The sequence below is a fragment of the Mirounga angustirostris genome, unplaced genomic scaffold (genome assembly GCF_029215605.1).
Source record: "Mirounga angustirostris isolate CCGP_5_RB_7025 unplaced genomic scaffold, mMirAng1.0.hap1 SCAF_5, whole genome shotgun sequence".
Taxonomy (NCBI): domain Eukaryota; kingdom Metazoa; phylum Chordata; class Mammalia; order Carnivora; family Phocidae; genus Mirounga; species Mirounga angustirostris.
Window position 1 is genome coordinate 25495875 of NW_026991713.1, and position 20506 is coordinate 25516380.

Sequence of the window (20506 nt, forward strand, 5' to 3'; positions counted from 1 at the left end):
TACTATTTAACATGTGAACTGCTTTGTACATAAAACTGTTGATGAGTAGAAGAAAAATGAAATTCACACTATGATTAAAGTCATTCTTGATGTTTATAATATACATTTGACTGAGCTTAAATTATCTTAAAAGGCAAGGTCATCCATAGAATATTTCACAAAAGGGCACAAGAATTTTCCTTTCTGCTTCTATATAAAGTATTTCCTAATTCAGTGTGATACCATTGCCAAGAGAATTACTGTCTTTCTGAAGTTGTTTGTTGAAGCACTAGAGTCTCTACTAAATCTAGAGTTGGCTGCTGTAGTTTTTTCTGGCTGTTTCTTGCTGTGGGATCATTTTAAACCCTGTTGCACCCTCACACACAATCCTTACATGCTATCTCCCCAGTCTTTCTGTCACAGTAGGTAAACTAATACTTCTTTGCAGCTCACTTATTTTAATCAAGTGAGCATAAATAAGGCTTCCATGTTAAAATCCTTGCAGTTTTTATATCCTTTTTGGAGATCAAGGTTATACCTTATAAAGTGTTTCCTTCTTCTTTGGGTCTAGCATTTTGCAAAGGACAAGTTATTTGAAGTTCTGCCCCGCTCCTCATGAGCTCTCAGCCTTCTGACTGGAAGGTTTGGCTTAAGCCTCAGAATCTAAAAAAATATCAGCCAGGCTATTTTGTCTTCCAACAGCTGGCTAAATCAAGAATGATTTATAAATCTAAACAGAAAAAACACTGCACAAACTTCTTTTAATTCTAATTACATGTAAAACACATGTATGATTGTACTGGCTATTGGCTTCGCCCCATGGAGGGTTTTGAAAACATAAAATATGTATAGCCTTTTGAGGAAGCTATCAGATTACCATCCCCCCCCAAAAAATGTTTTATATGTGGAATGGTATTATGTTTCCTTCCCCACCTCATCAGTCCTTCATAACTTACCAAAGCCGATCAATTATTTATTTAACCTGGCTCATTTAATGTCAACTGAGAAACCTAACTATATATGTTTTATTGTAAAGTTACTTTAAAAAATGTATCTCTTGATAGCCACCATTTTAGAGGAAAAAGTGATATTGGGTGCATTCAGTGGGGGGGGGGGGGCAGAGGGAGAGGGAGAATCTTAAGCAGGATCCCTGCTGAGTGCAGAGCCCAACACAGGGCTTGAGCTCCCTGAGCCAAAATCAAGAGTTGGAAGCTTAACCGACTAAGCCACCCAGGCGCTCCTATTGGGTGCATTCTATGAGAAAGTATAAACAGTACCTGATCCCAAGAATACTGTATTTATTACACTGATGCATGTGTTCCATCACACCCTTTTCAGGTTTCTCCTTTTATTCATAAGGAGGAGAAAGAAGAGCAGTTGTAAAGCTAAGCAAAAAGGTGCTAAAAGTAACCTTGATAAGAGATGCCAGGTTAAACTGGGGGAAGGCTGGTATTCTTAGTGTGTCCCCCCGAGTCTAGGTTCCTCCTCAGCTGTGACAGCTGTAAATGTAGAGGATCCATCAGAGTCCTAGAAAAATAAGAAGGTTATCTTAGGCATCGTCCCACATTTCCGAACCTCTCTCCAACCTCTTTTCCCCTGTTCTGTAATATACCCAGTATGATCCTCTTGTACTTTGCCCAAGATCCTTAATTCTCTTTTCAACCAAAAGCTTGATTCTTTGGGTATGCAGTAGTGTTTCTTAAAATGAGATCATCAGAGCAACTTTAATATAAAGCAGTAATGAAAAAGTAAGTGAAGAAGATAACTTTAAAGTGTAGTTTTGTTAACTAGATGTTGGTAGGATATGTCCAGAAATAGGGAAAGCCTTCTATTTAGTAATTTAGTTAAAATGTAAATGTTATCACAGCATATGTTGATCTGTCTTGGAGTATGCATCGATTTGTACTCCCATTTTTAAAATTTGGGAACCACTATAGTCAAATGTAGTCACTAGGATTTTCAGAGAGATAAATCCTATTTCTTATACCGTACATGCCTTGAAGGCAAATACTGTATGTTTCTCACAAAATACCTATCCTGTGTCTTTTAAGAGAAAATAGTTGTTGAAATGCATAGAAGGTGAGGACAGGAGTCTTGTCGTCTGCAACTCAAACTCAGCCCCCCACACGCCCTCATTATAACTCAGACCTTAGACCTACTCTTTCCACCATCCTGCAAGGCCATATTTGCAACTACCTGTTGGACATCTACATGAGTCCTTCTTAAGCATTTTAAACTTTATATGACTTCACTTTCTGTTCCTTCAGATCTGTTTATTTTCTTCTGTAATGGAAAAACACCAATCTAGGCTCCAGAATCTGCCTCCAAGTCTCAACAAGACCCTCTGCTATTGCTCTTGTACCCGGTCCATCTTCATTCCCATTACTGCACAGACCCTGGGTCAAGTCCTTGTTACCTCTTCCCAATGATTAGAATAACTTTTCTTCTAATTCCAATGCCGCCTTTGCATGGTCTCATTTTAAACACTGCCAGAGCTATCTACAAAGCATAGCTCTAACCTAGTTTCATCCCTGCTCTTTGCAACCTCCATTGGCTTCCCAGTGGCTCAGCATGGAACACTTTTCCTCAGTTGTCACACACTCCAGCTAATCCCACCCCAACCTTTCTTGTTTTCACCCTCTTTCCAACCCATTTCTGCCTGTGTACCCAAGACTTTTATTTCTGTGATAGTTGCTCCTAGTCCCTCTCTCCTATTCTTCCTCCCTTATTCCTCCAGACCAGATTTAGTCTCTCCTTTCTCTATGTCTCCATAGCCTTTAGCTAGGAAACACACTTTCATACGGTGCCCATCACATTCTGTCCTTGAGAATCTGAGACTCCTCAGCATCTGGCAGAGTACCTTGCATGCTATGGACACCCAGTATTTGATGAATTAAATTACTCCAAATGGATCCTTTCTGACTTTTTTTTTTTAAGCTCCCCTTGAGCTTTCTCCAACCTGTCTCTTCCAGGAATTCCATATACAAATATTCTGGAGCCTATGCTACATTTAATATTCTCTAAAGGAAAATCTTATCTATGACTTTCCCTTCTAAGAAAAGAGATAATTTCTTTTTTTTTTTTTAAGATTTTATTTATTTATTCATTAGAGACAGAGAGAGAGAGGCAGAGGGAGAAGCAGGCTCCCAAGGAGCAGGGAGCCCAATGCGGGACTCGATCCCAGGACCCTGAGATCATGACCTGAGCCGAAGGCAGACGCTTAACCATCTGAGCCACCCAGGCACCCGAAAAGAGATAATTTCTAATAGGATTTAATTTTTTTTAAGATAAAGGTAGAAATTTTTTAAAAAGCCTCAATATCAAATTCCCTTGGTGGGGGGAGATGAAGGGGGGAACTCTCTTTAATATGAGTTGGTCATAGCATGTTAAGAACCAATCTTGAAATACTATATTGTTTTTTTTAAATGACATGAATTTCTAGAAACACTTTTTACTTAAAGTGATAATAGTTTGTATCTTATTGTCCATATAGATATAGATCCTTTATAAATAAAATACTAGTATTGTAAATAATGTCCATATATATTATATTTATACAAAATAAATTTACTGTATCTACTTTTGGTGTGATGATGTCTTTAAGCCATATATTTTTCTAGAGTCACATAGTTAAAGACGAACCACAAAGAGGGGTTTTCAGAGAATGAGGCATAAAGCATATTCCCCTTCTTAGGGATTGTTGCATGCCATTTTTGTGTGTCCTGATGCCTAGTTCCAGAGGGAAAGGACAGAGGAGATGTTCTCCTTCCCAGTACACCTTTGTTTTTCCTGACTTGGGTTTCTGGCCTGAATCTGGAACTGCTTTTCTAGTGCTGATCAATACTAAAGAAATTTCAAGGACCTCCTCTCTTAAAGTCCAAGCCACACAGTGCTTTGCACACAGCTCTTCCTGCCACACCTCTGTGCCGCAGGTGGTCACTGTCATAATGTTCTGTCAGTGCCTCTTTTCACGAATCTTTATTGACCACTAGGCATTGTCCCGTATGCTTGGGAATACACCACTGGACAAAAAGGCCAGACTTCCAGAAGTTTATATTCTAAGTGATAATAATTCTTGCTCCATTTAGCCATTATACGTATTTACCCACAAGAGCTGATAAGTAAATCTTTGCCTGACTGGAGGATTCTGCCCTAGCTTGTTTTATTTAAGGGAATTTTAAATATTTTATTGGGATCTACCCAGACTCGTTAACTCCTAATAAACTTTAAGGTAAGAGATACCCTAAAACTGAGCCCAATTTTCCACAAGTTAGAAACCAAACTGACCCAAACTGATGAGGTTATCTAGTATTACTCGAATTTGAAACGTCTCAAAACTTCCTTTAACGACCAACCACCTTTGGCAAAAGGGATGCTAAGCGCACGCGGCTTCCGAAAGTCCTTGATAGGGCAGCTCTGGCGGGGCAGTTTCCCTCCCAGCCGATAGGGGGCAGCGGCCTTTCAGAGGCTCGGTTTTCTCATCCCTCCACCCAGGGAACGTCACGACCTCCTCCCCGCTACTCCACCAGTAATGCGCAGGCGCGGATGGGAGCACGTACCGCAGAGCCGAGGGAGGGGTCACGAACTCTGACCCCCCCAAATACACAAATCGAGAAAGCTCCCTGCCCCCACTTTTCTTTCCCCTACCCCCTTGAGCTTTTCTCCAACCTGTCTCTTCCCGGAACCCCAAGCAGCCACCAGAGCGGGACTGTCAGGTCTACGCCCGGCGCGGGACGTAGCTCGTCGGAGAAGCCCCGGTAAGAAGTGCCGAGTAGGGAGAAAAGCAGCCGTGGCCGCGCCTGGAGCGGGGGGCGGGGTGTCCCTTCCTCCCAACTGCCAACGGGCGCACCCCCAGGTCCCCCAACAGCCTCCGGGCTGCGGCCGGCACGGCCGGCGCGTATGGCAGCGCGGCGGCACGCTGCTCGGGTTGGGTTGGGACCGCGCAGAGTGGCCGCAGTGGCGGGACCGAACGTGCGGGGCTCCCAGAGTGGCTGAGGCAGTAGCCGGGGCCGGGGCGCGGGAGGAAAGTCAGCGAGCTGCGCCGCGCGCGCAGCAGCCTCTCCCCCGGCGCCTCCTGCGGCGCCTCTGACCTTTCACCTACAGGAAAAGCTTCCGTCTCGGCGCCGCCGCCGCCGCCGCCGTTTTCCCCGCCTCGGAGAGCCGCGCGCAGCGGCCGGGCTCCGGGGGCGCACCGTGGGCTCGAGCGTCGGCGAGCCGAGGCCTCCGTCCCTTCCTGAGGCCGCTTACTAATTCTCGTGCCTGAACGGGACGGACGGAGCAACGCCCTTGACTTTCACGACAAATAGGGCGAGAGCAGCCGCTGCCTTTGGACCCGTATCTTTTGAGAAAAATGGAGCGGCCCGGGGTCCTCACCGCCCTGGGCATGTCTAAACTTCCAGTTCTTTTGTTAAGGAATTCTGCCTGCAACTCCTGCACGTAATCGTTTTATGAGTTACAAATGTTGCCAACTTGTCTCATAACCTTCACTAAGTAGGTCGGCCAGTTTAAACAAATAACTAGAAAGGAGAAGCAAAAAGACTGGAAATTAAGGCCTTTCGGGTTTTTGTTCCTCTGGATGTTGTAAAAAGGCCTTCGATTTGGACGTTCTTGAACAATGTTGTGTGGTTGCTTGGCACACGGTGATTGTTTTGAAATTTTGCTTTTGATGTCCAGTTGGTAGATCCAGAAGAGGGATGTTTCTGTTCTTGTATATATTAAAAAAAAAAAAAAAAAAGTGGATCGCATATAAATGTAACAAATTTCATTATTTGTAGGGGCATTTCAGTCTTTTAGGAAGAGTTTTGAGGGAGATGCAAATCAAAGGCATCAAACATTCCTAAGATATGTTCTGTTTGTGTTTCTGCCACACAAAGCCTGTAATTCCTGCCCTCGGGGAATAGAAAAGACAAAAGAAACAGCATAAATAATTAATGGTATAAATATAGTTATCTTTTTTTGATTCATAGGACTCTCTGCAACTTCTTAAAATCTTTTATGAAAGCCCTGGGGAAATTTTACATATGATACTAGAAGTTAACAAAAGTCTCAGTGAATTCTAGTCAGTTGCTTTAGTATACACAATAAATGCTGGACCCATCTCAAAGGACTGGATTTTTTAAAAATTTGAACTGAGTGTTAAAGGTCAGGTGGAATTTAAGGGAGGGAAGAGGAGCTTAGAATGGTACATTGAGGCATAAAGAACATCCCAGTTTGACCCAAAGAGAGGCCCCTCTAGGGAGCGATAAGAGGTAAAATGGGAAGATGAGGAAGTCAGACTATAAAGAAACTCTGTGTCCACAGTGGCAGGCATGTATCAGATGCTTAATAAATACTGAAAAAATAGAAGGAGAAGGACTGAAACTTTATCCTTTGGTCATTAAAAAGACATTGATGGTTCTGAAGCAGGAGAATAAGGATGTTTCAGTTCTGTAAGTGTCCTGAGATACTGTTGCTTGTCAAGGATGCTGAACACTAATGGTTTTGCCTTCTTGGCACTTCAATATACACAAAGATGGTTCTTGCCTAATAGGGGCTTTTCATGTATACAAAGTCGTTCCGGAAACTCAACAGTAGCTGAAATTTTACCTGAAGAGTTAACTGGAAGGCCTTCAAGGCTACGAGAGGCTTTATGAACCCCTTGAAATTCAGCATATACTGTCATTTGTAGTGTGAGTGAATGTGAATTTGTGTTTTCTAGTGAGAAAAACCTTAACTTCCATTAGTTTTTAAAGAGATTTGACCCACTCTACTGGAAAAAATAGAATCATTGTTTTATGTCATATTTATATCATATTTTCAAACTTTGCATCCCCCAGAAGGAAATACATTTTGCATCATGACTCAGCACACTCACACAGATTAAACTGAAATAAAGTCTTAATGAGACTATTCTTACCCTCACTATATCTGATGCACTCTTTTCCATTTTCCTTTTAAAAATCTGACCTACTAAATTAATTTCCCCATCCATAAGTGGCTTACAACACAAAGTTTGCAAAATAGTGTTTTGGATAATAGCAGCCTACATTCAGGTGATGGTAGAGGGGCTGGTGGGGGAAAAATGAACTGTTTCTGTTGTCAAAGAGCACAGACTTAAAACTTTGAATCTGAATGGAAAAAGGATAGCACCATTCATACTCTGCTTTTCTGTGGAAATAAGTAGAAATGAGATCTTGGTAAATTGGAGAAACTCAGGGCCAAAAATGCAGGACTGTTTGTTTTCTGTATGTTAATTAGCTCTAGAGCAGTAAAGACAGCATCCTCATGCTTTTTGCATTGTTCCTCAGGCTGGTGAAAATACTTAACCTTCAATGCCTAACTCAGATGTCTCTTCTATAAGGTTTTTCCAGAGCCTCCCTCTCTAGTGTGGGGTTCTGAGCTCCTCTTGTTCATTTATTGAACACTGTTCATTCAGCTTTCAGGAAATACCTCTTACCTATAAAGAAACTTAACCACTGGGATAGATATTTTCACTGACATTGAATTTTTACAACCTTTTGAAGTAGATTATATTGAATCCATTTCATTTGTGAGGAAACTGAGCCTCACAGTGAGTGACATGTAGTCATTTAATAAATAGTAAAATGGGTTTGACTTGAGGTCTATGACACTACCACCTATGTAAACTTTTGCCGTTTCTCTGTTATCACTCCTTCCTAGGATGCTTCATAGCATTTAGCACATGGTAATTTTTAAAAATCTGTTTTCTCACTAAAATATAAGCCCTGTAGGGCAAAGGTCTTTTCTGCCTTGTTCACTGTCAAGTCCCAAAGTCTCACAGTGCCTGGTAAATATGTTCCAGTAAATACTTACTGAAGTTAGATGTGAATACTAGGCACTGCTAAATACTAGAGGTTCGTTGAAAACTACAGTTCTTTTCCTTAGAAGTCTATTAGAGATGGATCATCTACACAAAGGACAGGGTGCTTTAGAGGATAAATGGGCACAAGATACAGTAGGCTAAAGATGAGGGAATGCTTACTTTCTCATTACAACTGTAGATACCCTTTCAAAAAGCAGAAAGAAGAAAGTAAGTAGCTTATAACTCTCACCTAGAAAAGTCACTTAACGTTTGAGAATGTTTATTTTTAGTCCTTGTGTGTTTTGCATGGTTAAAATCAGTTAAATAAAATTTTGTTCCTTGATCTTTGCATTTAGTTTGTCATTGGCATTTTCTCTTTGTCATTAAACATTTTCCTCATATGTTATTTTAATGAAAAGAATTTTTGTACAAATCTTTGTCTTTGCTAAGATGTTACCTCAGAAAGGCCATCTCTGACCTCTTAATTAAAAAAAAAAAAAAAGCGGTTCCTTTCCTGCCCCAAGCATTTTGTCACTAGTCCCTGCTCTACTTCTCTCCATTCCACTTTTTGCCATTTATTGGTATTGTGTATTTATTTGTTTGTTGTTTGTTTAACCTCACCAAAATAGAAACTTCACAAGGGGAAGTTTGTTTTAATACTATCTGCTGTATCCCTAACACTTAGAAAAATCCCTGGCCTATAGTAAGCACTCAGCAAGTATTTGTTGCATAGAATAGTGAATGAATCATTGCGTCAGTGAACCTCTTGATACACCTTGGCAAATTAACTTTTCCAGAAGGTTATAACAATTCAGACTTCCATCAATATGTGAAGAATGCTTGTTTTGCCTAATTTTTGGAGTTAAATTTGGTCTTAGAAAACAAACATTGATCTAGTGATTTCTTGGTCATGGTAGAAAGAGAAGCCATTAGCAAAGACATGAGAAACATGGTAAATTCAAGGAATTACAAGTAGTGTGTATGGCTAGAATATAAGGTTTAACAAATGACACCTCAAATCCTGTAGATAAGGGGAGGGCTTTGAAGAATATTAAGAGGTGAAATAATATTAAATACATATTTAATCTGGCAGCAAAATATTATAGTTGCGATTAGGTGAGTATTATTGGACTTCTAAGTCAAGAAATTTGGAACTAGATTGGTTGGTAGTTTGGATTGTCAGTGGTCACTGAAGTCATCCATGTTGGTGGCAGGAAAGGGACAACACTCAGTGTCAAAATTTTCGATGAACAATGGTATTAGAGCAGAAGCTGATGAATGACAGTAATAAAGTCGTTAGAAAGTATGGTATAACTTAAAAGAATCTCAGAGGAAGTATTTTTGGTGTGGGAGAAAATAAGCCTTGTTCAGAGGCCTACAACATTAGCACTGTCCTTGAGCTGTGTACATGTATACATATACATATAAATACAAGATAAATAGTTTCATGCTCATTTGCCTGTTTTGAAGTATTTTATTGTCTTCATTAAGAATAATGAATGATTCCTTTAAAAAATATATCTTTCAAATTTAGTTTTTTAAATTTAGATTCAATTAACATAATGTATTATTTGTTTCAGGGGTACAGGTCTGTGATTCATCAGTCTTACACAATTCATAGCTCTCACCATAACACATACCCTCTCCAGTGTCCATCACCCAGCCACCCCATCCCTCCCACCCGCCTCCCCTCCAGCAACCCTCAGTTTGTTTCCTATGATTGAGAGTCTCTTATGGTCGGTCTCCTTCTCTTGTTTTGCCTTGTTTCATTTTTTCCTCTCTTCACCTATGATCCTCTGCCTTATTTCTTAAATTCCACTTATCGGTGAGATCATATGATAATTGTCTTTCTCTGGTTGACTTATTTTGCTCAGCATAAATTTAATTTTCTGTAGAAAGCATCAAGACTGTATCTCTTTACTCTGTTACTGAATTCCACTTCATGAGCTTCCTCATTTTTAACTTGAAAGCTGGGAATAAAATCTGGACTGGTAACCCAAAACTAATTTGATTCTTTTCTAATGTCAGTAGTCTCTCCTCATCAGAAAGATTCTGTTTATCAATATATCAGGGTAATTGATAACGCCTAATATCTTTTTGTTTCATGAGGAAGTCTAACGGCTTCCAGTCCTTAAGGCTCCAGGCCTCAAGTTTTTAATATGGAGGATTAAAAGCTGCCTTGCCCTTGCTCCTTATGCCTTTTTATCATCTTAAAACAAAACAAAAACGTTTTGTTATGTTTAGAAAAAATTCAAAATTAATTTATTCTGTGAATTCTCTAGAAACTGTGGAGGTTGTTTTAAAACAATATGGCTATAAAACTAAATTTGTCTTTTACTAAGCTCACAGAGCAAGAAATTAGAAGGACTTTGATCTGGAAGTAGCCAAAAGGAGAACTCTTGATAGAATATTTTATAAGTATAAGGGTTTTTTACCCTTCTTTTGGGGGGGGGATTTCTCCAACTGACAACAGAAAATTAGAATCAATGCCAAAGTAAGCTTTTTGAGCAGCTTAGTGTTCAGTGGACTTCTGATTGAAGAATTCTGTGTATCAATAGTAGAAACAAATTGAAGTGGTTGCCTGGCTCATGATGATTGTATCAATAGCCATGTCTATGCTAATCTCCCATCTTTTGGTAAATAGACCTTCCAAAAGTGGAAGTTGCCAATCCTTCCTTTCCCTCTTCCTGGCCTGCCTACAGTGATTAATTCCAGAGATAAGCACATAACCTAAGCTGGCCAATCAGAATCTATTAACCAAATTTTAAAACTGTGATTAGAGAAGACTGCTTTTCCTTTCCTGGTGCTTTACTACAAAGTAGAAAATAAGCCACATAGGTGAGAATAGAGATAATAAAAATAATAGAATAGAGATAATAAAAGAACATAGAGATAAGGAGACTCCTGACAGCATCACAAACCCAAGCTCCAGTTTTTCCCAAGGTCAGCTCTGCTTGGTCCTAGCTGTGTGTATCTTGTTTCTCCCACCCCCTGCCTTTTTGCTTAAACTAGCCGTAGTTGAGCTTTTAGCACAACCAAAGTGACTAAATGCATTATCATAAATGCCTAATTTTATGCCAAATACCTACTTCATTCTTACCCATTTTTAACATTTTCCCCTTGTAAATACTTTCATTTATCAGAGTGAATAATCCTATCCTCTGGGAATTTCTAAATTTTAGTAAAACTTAATACATTTGGATACAATTTGTAATTTATTTATTTATTGTTTTAGAGTGAGAGAGAGCACACGAGGGAGGGGGGCAGGCAGAGGGAGAGAGTCTTAAGCAGGCTCCATGCCCAGTGTGGAGCCGACACAGGGCTCCATCTCACAATCATGAGATCATGACCTGAGCCAAAATCAAGAGTCTGATGCTTAACCAACTGAGCTGCCCAGGCACCCCATAATTTGTGATTAATTTAGATAGTCTGCCTCTCTTTTGCAAATGGTGGAAAAAAATTTTAATGAACAAGATTATATGATGTATTTGAATTATTTTGTGGATTTATTTACACATAAATATGTATTGTATTCCTTGATAGTTTAATGAGAAAAATAAGTAATAATGAAAATGAGATTACAGATTTGACTTTATATCATTGTGTCTGTGCCTTTCTAGACTCGAAACTTAATAAGCTGGCTTTAAGGCACATAACAGGCTTTACAAGTAGGATAGGTAAGTAGTTTCATATTGCAACGTATGCACCATACATATCTATGTTTGGTTTGAGAGGGGTCCAAAGGGGAAAATTGTTCTTAGTCCACCTTTCTGGTCAAATCTATTCCCTAAATTCCTCTCATTTGTTTCACTCAATACAAATTTAGGTATATGCTCATTGAGGTAAGTATTTCAAAAAATTTCCCTAAGCATTGGTTTGCTAACCAGTTTGGATTATATGGATCTATAAAACAATATGAGATAAGGGCTCTAGACAACTGCAGTAATGCGGAAAGTTTATATACAAAGAAGTAGAAAGAGGCACCTGGGTGGCTCAGTCAATTAAGCATTCGACTCTTGATTTTAGCTCAGGTCATAATCTCAGGGTTGTGAGATCGAGCTCCACATTGGGCTCTGTGCTAGGCAGGGAGCCTACTTAAGATTTTCTTTACCTCTCCCTGTGCCCCTTTCCCTCCAAAAATAAATAGAAAGAAGTAGAAAATTGATGTATTGGATCACAAAATGGAATCTACCAAATACATGCATGTGTACGTTTTTCTGAAGAGGGTGTATAGCTTTTGTCAGATTCTCTAAGCTTAGAGTTTGTAACTCCAGAAGTTAGGAATCCGGTATCATTTCCTGCTCTTTTCTTCAGAAGCAAAAAAGAAAAAAAAAAATCCGAGTATCCCTGAATTCAGTACTCAAGAATACTATTCCAAGCATATTAACATTCAAATCCTTTAGCATTGTACTACCTGTAGCATTGCTGATGACAAAGTATACAATTAAGCATGAACCTATGCATTCATATATGTATACCATGCACATAGGTGCATCACACATAATACCCTAATACTCTTTGGTCTCTGGCTAAAATGATAGTTGATTTAGTGTAACTGTTTGCTCATATAATAGCACTGAGATTTGACTTCAGTCCTTTCTATTCATACACTTTTAAGTAGTCAAACTATAATATATATAAATAGTTTATCTGCCAAAGTTTTCATTATGAAGTAGCTTCTTTGGGTCTGATGTGCTGATAACACTGTTGATTTTAGGATTTCTGGAAAAGATTCCTTTAAACTGGCTTTTTGTTTTCTACTTAAAATGAATTTTTTGTGTATGGTAATACTTGTAGGTAAAATTTAGAAGAAACAGACACTTACTTAGTCCGTGAAAAATAAGTCTGCATTCTACCCCTGTTCCAAAACTTCCAGTTCTCCCTGGAGGTAGTCACTATAATCATTTTCTTTGGTGTTCATTCAGCTAGTTTTTCTTCTCTCTAGGTAACATTTTAAAGCTTTCCTTACATATATCGTGCGTGTTTCCTATTAGATTTGTGCCTAAGTGTTATGGGCTGCCCCCCCCCCCCCGAATTCATATTGAAGTCCTGGCCCCCAGTACCTCAGAATGTGACTGTATTTAAAGGCCATGAGGCCTTTAAAGAGATAACTGAGTTAAAATGAGGTCATTAGGGTAGGCCCCAATCCAATGTGACTGTTATCCCTATTAAAAGAGATTACAACACAGGCACAGAGGGAAGACATGTGAAGAGACAAAGAGAAGACAGCCATCTAAAAGCCAAGGAGATAGGTCTCAGAAACCATCCCTATTTGACAGCTTGTCTCAGAGTTCTAGCCTCCAGAATTGTGAGAAAATTAATTTTTTAAAAATTTATTTTAGAGAGCTCATGCAAGCTCGGGGAGGGGAGAGGGGTAGAGGGAGAAAATCTCCAGGAGACTCTTGAGCTGAGCATGGTGTTTGATCTCATGACCCTGATATCATGACCTGAGCAGAAACCAAGAGTCAGTTGCTCAACTGACTGAGCCAACCAGGCGCCCCCGTGAGAAAATTAATTTTTGTTGTTTGAACTACCCAGCGAGAAGTAGTCCTGTTAGCCTTTGTTATGTCAGCCCTAGCAAACCAATATGGATTTTGGTACTGGAAAGTAGGGTGCTGCTGTAACAAATGCCTAAAAATTTAGAACTGGGAAATGGATAGAGGCTGGAAGAGTTTTGAGATGCATGCTAGAGAAAGCCGGAATTGCCTTGAAGAGATTGTTCGTAGAAATATGGATGCCAAAGGCAATTTTGGTGAGGGTTCAGAAAGAAAAGAGAACTGTAGAAGAGCCGTTCTCTTAAGAGATACACAGATAGCTTCGTGAACAGAATGTTGATAGAAATAATAAACATTAGGGGCGCCTGGGTGGCTCAGTTGGTTGGGTGTCGGACACTGGTTTCAGCTCAGGTCATGATCTCATGGGTTGTGGGATCAAGCTCTGCTTGGTGCTTCGTGCTCAGTGCTCAGCTGGGAGCCTGCTTGAAAATTCTCTCCCTCTGCCCCTCTCTCCACGCATGGGCACTCTCTCTCTCAAATAATAAATAAATCTTAATAATAATAAAGGGGCACCTGGGTGGCTTAGTCGGGCCTCTGACCCATCTTTGAATCTTTCTCCCCTTTCCTTGAAGGATAACAGATGTTTGAAACTGAATAGCTCTACTGGCCCATCTAGAAGAATCACACAAGTCCGAAAATTTTTCTTCATTTCATCCCATCTGTGTCTCCTTCATTCCAAGCTGGCATCGTTTCTGCTGATATAAAATTCTCAGAAATCTTACTGCCTTCCCTGCAATTCATGGGGGTGGAGGCCTAGAGGACTCAGGCCCAGGGAGCAGCTCTGTTTCCTCAGTTGGTTCCAGAGAGGGTGAAGCCACTGCTTTTCAATCTAGTGAGAAATAGTTGAATAAAGCTAAATATTGAGCATTGCTTTTAGTACAACCAAAGTGAATTTATGACAGATATTATATAATGTGACAAAGTCAGAAATAATTTTTGTGTTCTTGTCTGATAGAAAAAGCAAAAGTCAAAGTCAATGCATTAATCTTTCAGTCTCTCAAGTCCATTTGGAGAAAGTTTTACCTTAAATGCAAATTAACCTTAATATTTAAGAAACTGCCACTAATGAACAGTCACATAATTCTGGAGAAATCTTTCCTTCTGAACGAATGCAATTCTTTTGTCAGTTTTTACAGTATATTTATAAAAGAGTGTGTCAAGTAAATAGATATTTTCAAAATATATAAAAGAATAATTTCATGAACCCCTCTATAAACTTCATCAGTTTTCAATAATTGTCAGTGCATGGCCAGTCTTGTTTTGTTTATTCTGTCCTTCCCCCACCCACCCCAACTGGATTATTTTGAAATAAATCTTAGCTATCATGTGATTTCATTTGTAAATTCTTCAGTATATATGTTTTATGAGTACAATTGTGAAAGGGCATCTTTTTATTCTGGCAGGACATTTTGGCAATTAGAACATGGCAACCATAGAAGAAATTGCACATCAAATTATTGAACAACAGATGGGAGAGGTATGTTTGATTTACAGTTCATTTGCGGATCCATCAAACCTATTTAAATCAAATGTATAGGGGCGCCCGGGTGGCTCAGTCGGTTAAGCGGCTGCCTTCAGCTCAGGTCATGATACCATGGTCCTGGGATGGAGCCCCGCATCGGGCTCCCTGCTCGATGGGCAGCCTGCTTCTCCCTCTCCGCTACTTGTGCTCTCGCGCATGCTCTCTCTATCTCTCTCAAATAAAATCTTTTAAAAAATAAATCAATCAAATGTATATGCTAGGTTCTGAAGGTACAGAAATAAAAGATCCTTGCAACTTTCAGGTAGCTTTAAATCTAGTGGGAGATAGTCAGATCATCTCACAGTCACAATACGGTGGTAAGGTCTCTAACAGATGGCTGTGTAGAGTGTTACGGGAGTGCAGAAGAAAGCCAGCTAACAACGAGTTGTGGAGGGGTGATGAGACCTGGAACAGTGACGCCCAGTTCCTTAGTAAGAGGTACCATAATCCAGAGGCTTTCAGAGTATCTTCTGGGGACTCTTCACAGAGGGTCAGCAAGGTCAAAACCATTTTCTAATAATACTGAAATGTTCATTGCCCTTTTTCCCCCAGGGGCTGCCTGCCATGTAATGATATGGTATGATGAAACATGTCAACATATAAAAGATGTACCTCACTCAGTGGGCCAGTGTGATATTACGAAATCACTGACAAGTGAAGGATCCATTCAAATTACAGGATAGATCAACGGATTCTGATACAGTTTCTGGTTTCACATTACAACTAGCCTTTAAAAAGCTACCACTTGTCGAGTTTGAATGTGCTATCAAAGAACTGCCACACGTTGCATGCACCTAAAGCTCTTCTCTAAGAAATAAGTTTGTCAGCCATTAGAATTTTGTTTACTTCACAGTAATAATACTGATAGAAATAATCCACAGTGAAGCCTACAACAGCTTAAGCTTTACATGGTAAAATTTGTTATAAACTGATTCAAATTCACATCTTAGAGGTAAAATTGAAAATTGTTAGGGGAAGATAGTGCTGGAAATAACCTATGTAAAATAAAATTGACAGCAGTGAAAAGTACACCCAGAAAAATAAGACATGCTGGCAATAATGGTCAACAAAGAAGACTCAAATTGGCAGCAGCTATAATCAGTACGGTTCTACTCTAGACAAAAACTGATGAGTAATTCAGAACTTTGTTGTAATTTTTGCATAGAAAAGAATCTTGAAAATAACTTCAGGGAAATGGAAAAAAGTAGGAAACAAACCAACTTTGCCATTTTAAATTTGAACCAAGGGATTAAATTGGCTTAATGAGTTTACTCTGTAAAATATTTGCTCAACAACAACAAAAGCCCTCAGTGCTGGGCTGGTTCTCTTTATTCCTGAACTTGCTCTTCCCTAGGCTTCTCCAACTCAGTAGATAGCAATCCTGTCCTCCCAATTGCTCAGAGCAAAATTTGCTAGTCATCCTTGACTCTTCTCTCCTTATATTCCACATCTAGTCCATCAGCATATCTTGTCACATTTCCCTTCATAAAATATCCCAAATCCAATCATTTTTTCCTCCAGCATGGCTATTACCCTGTCCCCTGCCAGCATCTCTGCCCGTATATAATTCCCAGATATTGCCAGTGTGTGAGCAATAGCATCCTTTCTGGTCTTCCTTAATTCTTCTCTTGAACATCACAGGCTAGTCTACACACTAAATCTAGAATTACCCTTTTTGAAAAAGATCTTGCTACTCTGCTCCGTGACCTTCCAATGGATCTCCATTTCACACAGGAGGAAATCCAGATTTTGTAGTCCTTACGAAGCCCCATACCACGTGGCTCCTGCTGTCGCTCAGATCCCGTCTTTTACCATAATCCCTTCTGCCACTCTGTCTCACGCACATAGCTCTCTTGCAGTGTCTCTTGCCTCAAATGTGTGAAACACTGCCCCACAACCTTCTCCCTGTGTCCCAGGTAAAGGATGCACTTCCTCCAGCTAGTCCTAAGCTTTGGTCTGCTACTTCACTCAGGTCTGTGCAAAAATGTCATCTCCTCATGGCTTTTGTTCCATCAGTGACTGTCACCATCTCTACCCTGCTTGATTTTTTCTTTGTAGCACTTGATACCATCTGACAATATTATTTGCTTGTTTGTTTTTTATCTGCCTTTCCTCACTAAAATAAAAGCTTTATGAGAACAAAGGTTTTGTTTTGTTTATTGCTATATTCCAGGACCCAGAACAAACAGTGCTTGGCAATTGGAATGCACCCAATAAACATTTGTCTAAATGGAAGGTGGGAGGGAAGGGGAAAGAAGGAATCAAAATAGGTCCAAATGTTTTTACTATTGTACCTTTATTTGCACATTTGTTTTTCTATAGGATGGGATTTTGTGGGAGTAGAATTGCTAGTTTAAAAGGTATGTATGTATGTATGTGTACTGTATTGAATATATATGTAATGGTATGCTTTCCTAGCTTTGTCTGAAGGTAGGAGAAAATTGTGCCCTTAAAGAGAAAAAAAAAAAAAGATAAGTTGAATTGATTACTAATTTGACGTGATTGTGTTAGATTGTTACCGAGCAGCAAACTGGCCAGAAAATCCAGATCGTGACGGCACTTGATCATAATACACAAGGCAAGCAGTTCATTCTGACAAATCACGATGGCTCTACCCCAAGCAAAGTCATTCTGGCCAGGCAAGATTCCACTCCAGGGAAAGTTTTCCTCACTACTCCAGATGCAGCAGGTGTTAATCAGTTATTTTTTACAACTCCTGATCTGTCTGCACAACATCTCCAGGTAAATAACTTCAGAGTGTCTTTTCATCTTACACTTGAAAGAATTAAAAAGCACGTCATAAGTATAAGTCCTAATGTTAAGACTTTATGTCCTCCGTGGTCCGTAGGAAAAAAAATGTTGCATAAGATTATGTGCTGTGCAGATTATCTGTGGTGACTGCCCTCTCTTATCTGCCACTGTACTTTTCCTCACGCACCCTCACATCCATATATTTTGGGGGGGTTGTTAGTTGCATATAGTAAGATTCACTCTGATTAGTTTGCCCAGGAAAGGGTTTTACAAAGGGTATAGAGAACTCACAGAATTGTTGGGAAGGCTGAAGATAACAGCTCCAGGTCAGGTTTCCAAGAATAACCACTCAGAGGTGCTGCAGAACTGGCTTCTAAGAGACCTGCTGCTTTTGCATGTTTAGGAAACTGCCAAATTAAGAGCCTCTTCTGTGGTAGCATCACTTCCCAAGACGACGCTTAACCTGGGCAACAAGAAGCTGCCAAACCAAGAAGTCGGTATTATGGCTGCATCTTTGTCACTTTGCCTCCTTGGTCGTCATTTCTATTTTCCTTGATGTAGCAGACAGCTTTATCCCCAGCGTCTGCTTTAACACTGAAATTCAGTCAGTGGTCTAGATTAACTTCACATCATTTTAATTTTTGCTAGTTATATATTTTTTGAAGAGTTAAGGCTTATACACACTGCATGCCTGTGATTATGTAGATAATTTTCACTGCTGGTTGCTGTGATTGAACACAAATCCAACAAACCCTTAAGTTTGCCTTCAGAGACTTTTTGGTGGAGTGCCCACTTAAAATTGAATTCTCTATTTTGTGATGAAAACCTGATCAAAGAAAGTTTCTTTTAGGATTGAAAAACTAATTCATAAAATACAAAATTTTGCCTGTATGTCCTGATAGATTCTATTACTCTTCTAATTGCATTATTTATATTACTTTTAGAAGCAGTTAAGGTAAAAAGTGGTTGGGATTTATAAGAAGTTATTTTATCAACAAGACAGAAGTCACTAAAAGTGTAACATCATGAATACCTTAATTTCTTTTTATCAACAGATTTGATTTTTTAGAACAGTTTTATAGTTGCAGAAATATTGAGCAGTTAGTACAGAGTTTCCATATAACCTCTCAACACAATTTCTCCTATTAACATTTTATATTAATATGATACCTTTATTATGATTAGTGAACTAATTTTGATATATTATTAACTAAAATCCATAGATGTTTTTAGCTTTCCCTGATTTTTACCTAATACTCTTTTTGGTTTCAGGATACCATATTACATTTAGTCATCATGTCTCCTTAGATTCCTGTTAGCAGTGATAGTTTCTCAGACTTTCCTTGTATTTGATGACCTTGACGATTTTGAGGTGTACTGGTCAGGTATATTGTAGATGGCCCTGCTATGGGACTTTGACTACTGTTTTTCTCATGATTAGACTGGGATTGTTGGTTTTGGTGAGGAGGATCACAGAGGTTAAGTGCCATTTTCATCACATATCAAGTGTACTTAACTATCTTCATGTTTATAACTGGTGACATTGATCTTTACCACCTGGCTGAAGTAGTGTGTATCAGATTTCTCCACTGTAAAGTTACTCTTTTTTAAAAAAAATTCTGTTTCAAGAAAAAAAGATAATATTGGTACTTTGCCTACTTTATGGATCACCTCTCAGGGCAAAGAAATAGAAACAGCTACAGGATAAAATTCCCCTGGGCCAAGAAGACTGAATTTCTGATCTAGTGACCTAAAGGATGTGGGCAAGTCCCTTAATCTCTCAGTATTTCTTCTACCCTTAGGAATAATAGATAAAAGATTAGCACCATTCACAATAGATGTGCTAAGGAAGAGTGATGCCTTTCATAGATGCTTTCAAAGGACAGCCTATTTTTTTTTAAGTTTCTGTTAAAGACTAATTTTTATGATGATATAAGAAGAAATGATGCTATTAGAACATAGCAAGGGACAGCTGTTTTAAGGACTGTTTGAAGTTTTTAAAATCAGAATTACTCCTGAAGGCATTCACACCCCTAAGAGAAGAAAAAGAGTCAAAGTGGAGGTTAGTTTGTGGGTTGTTTTAAAGCCAGGGGAGGTGATATGGTGAATTCCCTATCACATTTTTGGGATTGAATCAATTTGTTCACGTTTCAAAAGATTGAAAAAAAAATTATTAAAAGATTAGAAGATAAACCTAAAAGAAGAAACTAGTGTTTCTTTTACAGCATTATATTAGCTATAACTAGTGATTAGCTCTTTATATAATTTATAAAGAGGGTTTGTAATTTGCCCAAGGCCTCTCCACCCAGTCCCACTAACCTGCTACCGTTTATCAGACTCTACAGCCCACGTTGTCAATGATTATACTAAGATCCAAATCTTAGACAACTCATCGATGAAAAGTTTATCAGTCATTTCCATAATTATAGATAAATAACAAAAAATTTTTAAGTACTTTCTATTTTAAAAATTCAGTTATCTTTTTATGCTGTTATAGCTTATTTTTCCACGTGGAAAAATTTTGAGCTGTTCAAAGACACGTCATGATAGGGCTGATAATTGCTGCAGTAATTTGATGTGTTGAATGAATAACAAATAATAAGTGCTTAATAGGTAAGATACATTAAATACTCATGTATTTGAGTGTTTAACAGTATTTAATGAGATTGTTATGGAACAAATTTAAAAGGTATTCTGATCTTTGCTTCTAATAACATTGAAATTTTTACTTATATATAAAGAAAATTAACAGTAGTTTAATTGATATATGCATAATAGAGTTCAAAGTTCCAGAATAACTTATGAGAAAGCAAGCAATAATTAAGACCGTTCTTTTACATTTTAACTAAGAGTGTTATTAACAAATTATTGTTTCGTTTTTTGTTTTGGGGGGTTTTC

General features: G+C 38.9%; 2 protein-coding genes across 4 annotated transcripts in view; both read left to right on the forward strand.

The window, feature by feature from the left end:
* FGD6 (FYVE, RhoGEF and PH domain containing 6) overlaps nucleotides 1-17000 on the forward strand; it is a 126085-nt gene extending 109085 nt beyond the window's left edge. Inside the window, exons 22-23 of the mRNA XM_045872832.3 lie at nucleotides 14739-14812; nucleotides 15410-17000. The gene's annotated coding sequence lies outside the window, so the exon portion shown is untranslated. The remainder of the gene's footprint in view (nucleotides 1-14738; nucleotides 14813-15409) is intronic.
* The window catches only part of NR2C1 (nuclear receptor subfamily 2 group C member 1), a 45840-nt gene continuing 30003 nt past the window's right edge, over nucleotides 4670-20506 (forward strand). For all 3 annotated transcript variants that reach the window (XM_045872835.3, XM_045872839.3, XM_064590778.1), the window contains exons 1-3: nucleotides 4670-4736; nucleotides 14739-14812; nucleotides 17369-17599. In XM_045872835.3, the coding sequence (XP_045728791.1) occupies nucleotides 14759-14812; nucleotides 17369-17599 (285 nt within the window). In that variant the 5' untranslated portion in view covers nucleotides 4670-4736; nucleotides 14739-14758. The remainder of the gene's footprint in view (nucleotides 4737-14738; nucleotides 14813-17368; nucleotides 17600-20506) is intronic.